The 7,064-nt window shown below is 33.0% G+C and overlaps 1 protein-coding gene across 1 annotated transcript; it reads left to right on the top strand.

Annotated features, from left to right (window-relative positions):
- The first annotated feature begins 5,754 nt into the window (after nucleotides 1–5,754).
- On the top strand, nucleotides 5,755–6,635 carry LOC109803865 (putative 2' cyclic ADP-D-ribose synthase BdTIR). Its single transcript, XM_020365535.1, has 2 exons — nucleotides 5,755–6,203; nucleotides 6,539–6,635. Exons 1-2 carry the CDS (start codon nucleotides 5,755–5,757, stop codon nucleotides 6,633–6,635), a joined length of 546 nt encoding a protein of 181 aa, XP_020221124.1.
- Nucleotides 6,636–7,064: the final 429 nt, after the last annotated feature.

Consider the following 7,064-nt stretch of genomic DNA (forward strand, 5'->3'; position numbering starts at 1 on the left):
TCTCGAAGACTTCCTGCCTTATAACTTCTCATCATATCTGATTCTTCGAAGGCTTTGGCGGCAGCTCTGTCGAAGACGACACTACATCGGGGGCACAACATTACCTCCCTATCAGTCTCCTTCTTTTTCGACAGAAAGTCAACCAAGCTGTCCCCCTCTTTAGGATAGATGGATTCTTGCTCTTTGGAAAAATCCTCCATCAGTTCTTCGAGCTTTTCATCAGAAATGGGCTCGATGTTCTCCTCTTCTTCAACAGTAACGTCTACCATATTGATCCCCATTGTCACAGGTTCCACATATCCAGTATGGGCAGCGAATGGATCAGTATCCACTTTCATTTCCTTCTCTTCAAACGCCAGGCGACCATCAGTAATCGCCTTCTCGATGAAATCCCTGAAACGCACACAACTGTTAGTCCAATGCCCATACATGTTATGATACTTACAAAAAAAATTTCCTTTCCTTTGCTCGAATGGTGGAATTTTATGGTTTTCTGGAAGTATAATTTGTTTATCTTTTAGTAAGATATCAAATATCTTTTCTGCTTTAGTTACGTCGAAACTATACTTCTTAGTTGAGGTTCCGTCTACATTCTCTCCTGGTTTTAACATTTGACATTGATAAGTAGGGCCAGGACGTAGTTCTGCTAAGTTAATCTCAAAATCTTCATTCGAAGCCTCACCGTTAGGATTTTCACTCGATTCGGGATTTTCTAAATAAGCAACCCTTTCTTTTCGAACAAACTTATCAAATTTTCTTAATCTTTCCTTTTCAATTTTGATCTGTTCGATCCTCCTCACTTTTTTGGCCAGTTGAGCCATATCCCTCAATTGTTCGTTTACTAATTTCTTGCGTATCGAGAAATCTAACCGTGTCGCCGCAATCCTAACTAATTCATGCTCAAGTATATTGGTATAGCATCGAGATTTTAATTGTCTGAATCTATTTAAATAGACATCCAACGTTTCATTATCTTGTCTTTTAATATTCATCAGATCGACTATACTAACTTTCGTTTCTTCTCTAAAGAAGTGTTCATGGAAATTACCCTCTAACTGTACCCAGGTGTGTATCGAATTAGGAGGTAAGGTAGTGAACCAAGTAAAAGCATGTTTAGTCAATGAACTAGGGAAATATTTCATTTTTAAATATTCATTATTTGCTAAATCCCCACATTCGACTCCATACCTAGCTATGTGTTCGACTGTTGACTCAGTCAATTCTCCTGCAAATTTCGAGAACTTGGGTACTTTTACCCCTCGGGGTAGTTCTGCTTGGGTAATATAATCAGGAAAGGCTGACACGAAATATGGGCGTTCGTTTCGACCTACATCGAATCCATGCCTATTTAATATTCTTTCCACCATCTGGTCTAAATGATCATTGGGATTCCCATTAGGTCGAATTACATTCTGAAAATTTTCATGCCCCCCAAGGTTTTCTCTGTCATTCAAGTTCGCACTCATGGCTCTCGAAGGTGTTCCCTCACCTAGTTTATCCCCTATTTTGTTTATCAATTCATACAGGGGAGTCATAATGTTATGCATTTGGGTCGACAACAAATTGACCATGTCATGATTACTATGGTCCATTTGCTGTCTAAGAGCCATCATAGCCTGGTTACTAATTCCAGTGGGTACGTAACTGCCTTGTCGAATTAATGAACCTTCCTGACTCGTTCCTATATGCTGATAAGGGTCTTGCATAACAAACCCCATGCCGTTTGGTCCAGGATTATATCCCTGTGGGGATATATGCATTTGGGGATTAGGCCCTATCAAGGGTACTGGCATATCAGCATGTAAAGGTTGGGTACTTCGCCAATTAGGTGGCATACCCCAAGGATACTCCCTCGTGACATCTACCAATTCCTGAGTTGCATTATTTGGCCTTGCTGTGTTTTCGAGTAACACAGGAGGAGACCTTGCCCCCCGGTCACATTAGTAGCACTATCAGGATTGGGGTTAGGCTGTTCTACATTTGCATTATTATGGCTTGCATTCGGATTATTAGACGTAGACATAGTTCTCCCACTCCTTAATCTCATGCAATTCACACACCTAAACTAGTCCAATTATGTTCTGAATTAAACGGGTCCCATCGGGCGTGCCAATTTGTTTACGGTGGAATATGTTTTATGAGTTCTTGTTATTTAGACTAGCACACAATGTGTTTCAATTTAGGTACTTCACTGTGTTATTGCGGTATTGAGAACAAAAAGTAGAGTAAGAAGTCTCAGTAATTACTTGTTTCGAAATGTTCTTCTATTAATACTAACAAGCAATGTTCATGCACGCAAATAATAATGTGAACAGAATGGACAATACATATATTAGCAATGCAAATCATAGTTCATTTCGTACAATGATCAAATTACGTTACACATGAGAACATATTGATCCAAGTATATGAATACACTACGTGATTAAACAAAGAACAAGAAGACTATTCTACTTCTACTCCTAAAAAGAGAAAAGAAAAGTGGCCGAGAGTCAGTCATACCCAAAAACGATCTTGTGCACGAAAGCCATATGTGTGTGTAGGCAGAGAGTGCTTCAGAGTTCAATTCTAGTATGAGTTTTTCGACCTCTGTGAAGGTCCGTAATCCTTGTATTTATAAAGCACTCAAGAGCGGTTAATTCTGTGCATGTACGCCTCTAACTCATAACCGCTGTCCACTATATTTGCTACGTGGTCTTGAATTATAACTTCCTTTAACCGTTCTTCCCACGTTTCTTGTTTCTTCGATTGATTTTTTGGCGACCGTTTTGGCTTAACTTCCATGTTCTGAGAGTTTCAACTTTTCAATTATTCTCGAGTAACACTTGTTTGTTCGATTCTATTTCGAGTGCTCCCACGTCCCACGTGAGATTTGTCATAAGTACTCAGCATGTGTTGATTTTACTTCTCGAGCAGCGCTATCAATCTTTTTCGAGTCCCATAATTTCGAGTGGATCCAACAGATGCCTTATAATATTTATGATATGATTTAATGAGTTTGATGTGAAATTGTGAAATATGATATTATATTGATGAATTTTGATGATGGATGTGAATTGTATGATGTCTAGTAATGATTATTATATGAATGAGTATGAATGGTGTGTGTCTCAATGAATTAATATATAAATGTGGTTGGATGTGGCTTATTATTAATTGTGCATTAGCATGGATAGAAAGAATGTAAGTATGAGGTGACATGGCATGAGCATTGATGCATGTTGCATATACATTTATCCTGACCATAAGTGGTGATTAACAGTGTGATACCGGTTATAAGTGATGTAAATGGTGTGGGATGCATTATTTATACACCAACCATAAGTAATGATTAACAATGAGAAATATTGATCATAAATAATGTAAACGGTGTGACCATGCATGGTGGTACTTGAGGAGATTGACAAACTTCAGCCATTATGCGACATTATAAGTTGATGCTTCTTAGGAGTTTGCAATTCATATGCATTGATGTGAACATGAGCATGATGCATGAATTGTATGATGATGTGATTGTAGTGATTTTAGTTAGTGGATATATGTAATGATAATATTATTGTGATTGGTTATTATTGTGAATTGCATGAGGAGTTGATTATATGTTTGGATGGAATTTTTTTATATTAACTAATATTATTTATTTAAAAATAATAGTGAAATATATTTCAATATAAGTTATGTATTTATTTTATTATATTATTTAACTATATATTAAAATCAATTAATAAAAAATTTGTTAGGGTAAATTTTTTTGAAAATATTTCTAAGAAAAAAATAGAAAGAAAAATGATTAAGTTTTTTTTTATAAGCTAAAATTAGTTTATGTTTTGGCTAATTTGTAGAATTTTTTTCTATTAACTTCTCTAAAATCTTATTTTTAATTTATTCACCAAGTTAATTTAATCATATAGAAATTTACCTTCTTTTTTTTCTTTTTTTAATTTTCCTATAACTAGTTCGGAAGAAATTTTATCTAACCTAACAAATATTGCATTAACAAATTAAGTTTTTGATTAAATTACATTTTAATCTATCAATTTTTATCTATTCGCAATTTTAGTTCTTCTAATTTAAAATTAGAGATATTTAATTCATCTAATTTTAAAAATGCAAACTTTTGATCCTCTTATAAAATTGATATTTACTAATCGTTATATTTTAACGTTAACTCTTTCTTAAGTGATATGATATTTCGTAACATAACATTTATAAGTAAAAAAAGATTAAAAAAAATATGCAAATATATAGTATTTTCAATAATATATATATATATATATATATATATATATATATATATAATCAAATATAATATATATTCATGGGGATTGCTAATATACTTTCACTTATTTTTTAGTTGGAGTATATATTAACAACTTACACCAAAATTTTAGGACAAGAAAATCACTCATTTCTTTTTATTTGATTAATTTGTATAAAAGATATTATAGTAATTTAATTCAATTTTAAAAGAAAATAAAATATTTTCTCTCTCTCATTAATTTTATTCTTTAACTCATTTTTCTTTTTCTATTAATTAATTTTTACTTACTCAAAGAGATAGGGGGATATCATGAAAGATGAGAAATGAGAGATAAATGAGTTACAGAAGGAATTTAGTATGAGAAACATAAATGAGTTAGAGAATGAATTTAATAAGAAAGAGAGAAATGAGTTGGAGAAAAAATTTAATAGGAGAGAGAAATGAGCTAGAGAATGAAGTTAATAAGAGAGAGAGAAACTGTTTTATGTTCTTTTAAAATTAAATTAAATTAAGATAATATCCTTTATACAAATTAATCAAATAAAAGGAAATGAATGATTTTCTTATCCTAAAATTTTAGTATAATACTCTAACTAAAAAATAGTTAAAAATATATATTTGAATATATATATATATAGAGAGAGAGAGAGAGAGAAATAGATAAATAGATAAATATATACATACATACATACATCCATACATAATTTAGTATAAATAAGTTTTTAGTCCCTCAAAATAATTAATTTCTTTTTTGAAGAATAAATTAAGTTGATTTGGTCTTATATATGTCGAATATTAACTATGATTCTATGAATACAAATTTAAATAAATAACCCTACGAAAATTCAGGTCTAGTGAGGATTTACACGAACCTTCCGACCATTCTAACGGTGAGGTAGTTGTCAAAGCAAAGAGCTGACGGAACTCGTCCATCAATGCGTTATGATTCTTCTCAAATCATTATTTTTTATTATTATTTAAATGATATCTAACAAACATGCAAGTGCGTATAATGTGATATGCTGCTTGACTTTGTTAAACTTTAGTGTAAAAATAAAAGGTGCCGATGAGACTGAATCAATTAAAAATACAAGTTGTTTTAATTGAAAAATATATAAATTTTCACGTTTATAGTTTTCAGACACGTACGTTATAAATTGGGTTCTTTCTTTTCTTTGAGGTGCATACCTTAAAAATATTTGGTGTTTAAAGAGGCTTGGATATTCCATATATGTACATTTTGAGATTTGCCAAATTAACATCCTAAAGCGAAAATTTCAACGGATCCGTGTGTCCCCTCATAATGCAGTCCTTCTAGACGAAAGTGAGGTATCTGACTATCTTGCTGTTTGGGGTCTTTCTTTATACAATAATTAATTAAAGATCAATGTTCTTCCACTTCAACATATATATTTATGCACTTGCATGCATGCCCTAACACGTTGGACTTATAGGAAGAATCGAAACAGAAAAACCAAATTAAGACAAACCATATGAAGCAGTTTAGAGGCAAGCAGTGCCATAAGATTGCACAGCCTATGTACGATGTTTTCATAAACTACCGTAAGGCTGATAGTGGGAGAGCATTCGTTCCTTTGCTCTATGATCATCTTATGAACAAGGGAATCAGACCCTTCTTAGACACCAAAAGCATGAAACCTGGCAATAAGTTGTTTCACCAAATTAACAATGCCATACACAGCAGTAAGGTTGGTGTTTCTGTCCTCACACGTCGTTTTTGCGATTCTCACTTCTGTCTCCACGAGCTTCGCCTTCTCAACGAATCCAACAAAAGGCTCATCCCTATCTTTTATGACATCAAGCCCTCGCAACTTCAGCTCAAGGCCAATGCACGTTATCCACCTCAACTGCTCCAAAAGTTCGTCGCAGCTCTTGAGGAAACTAAATACACTGTAGGAATCGCCTTTGATTCGTTAAATGGGTACACTGCTGCTTTCTTTTTTCCCTATAAATTGCTTGCATGCAATATATTTTCTACTGATCATAAGAGGTTCAACTAGTATAAATAGAGTTTTAATTTCTAATATTGTCATCATAGTTTTTAACTAAGGGGATTATGATGGATTAAAAAAATATTAATTTTTCTTTTATTCATCACATCAAGATTTAAACTTAGAACTCTAACTACATTGCCTATACACCTATTATATTTAGGTTCTTCCTAGTGGTTGTTATATATATTGTTTAATATATATACTATGATTGACGCCAGAACCATAACCTATATATATGTAACTTTGATTTTGATTTGTTTAGGGACTGGATGGAGCTGCAAAGAAAGATTTCTGATGCTGTGATCATGAACTTGCTTGAGTTAGAGGACGAGGAGAACCGCAACACGCCAGCGTGTTAATGCCATTAATCTCATTCGCACTATAACATGTTTGATGATCGAGTTCATTATATTCCACAATTTTCTCACTTTGCTTTTTCCAAAGATATTTAGTCTCCACAATTTACCATGTTTTCTGAACCCCTTCTACTCCACAATTTTCTGAACCCCTTCTGATCAATTCCAAAAAATTTAGTTTTTGTCCATGATGGTTCAATAGCAGTTTAATTGAGTAGGAGTGTGTCTATTTTCTTATAGCGTTTTGGTTCGATCTTGTATTCAAAAGTATATTACTTGAAGAGCAACCATTTTTAAACACCTCACTTTTCTAAATATTTAATTTAACAATCGTAATATCTTTTTTTTTTTTTTTACTATCACATTCACATCATGCATCACCTATCATATTTATTTTTCTCTCCTCTTTTAGGTGTCAAATAAGTTTGAGTG

This window comes from Cajanus cajan, chromosome 1 (genome assembly GCF_000230855.2).
Source record: "Cajanus cajan strain Asha chromosome 1, NIPB_CcT2T_4, whole genome shotgun sequence".
Lineage (NCBI taxonomy): Eukaryota > Viridiplantae > Streptophyta > Magnoliopsida > Fabales > Fabaceae > Cajanus > Cajanus cajan.

Excerpts from the sequence above, each read along its gene's own strand:
- LOC109803865 (XM_020365535.1), top strand. The coding sequence starts at position 5,755 with ATGAAGCAGTTTAGAGGCAAGCAGTGCCATAAGATTGCACAGCCTATG. Across the intron at positions 6,204-6,538 it reads GCCTTTGATTCGTTAAATGG|GGACTGGATGGAGCTGCAAA; the intron begins GTACACTGCTGC and ends TGATTTGTTTAG.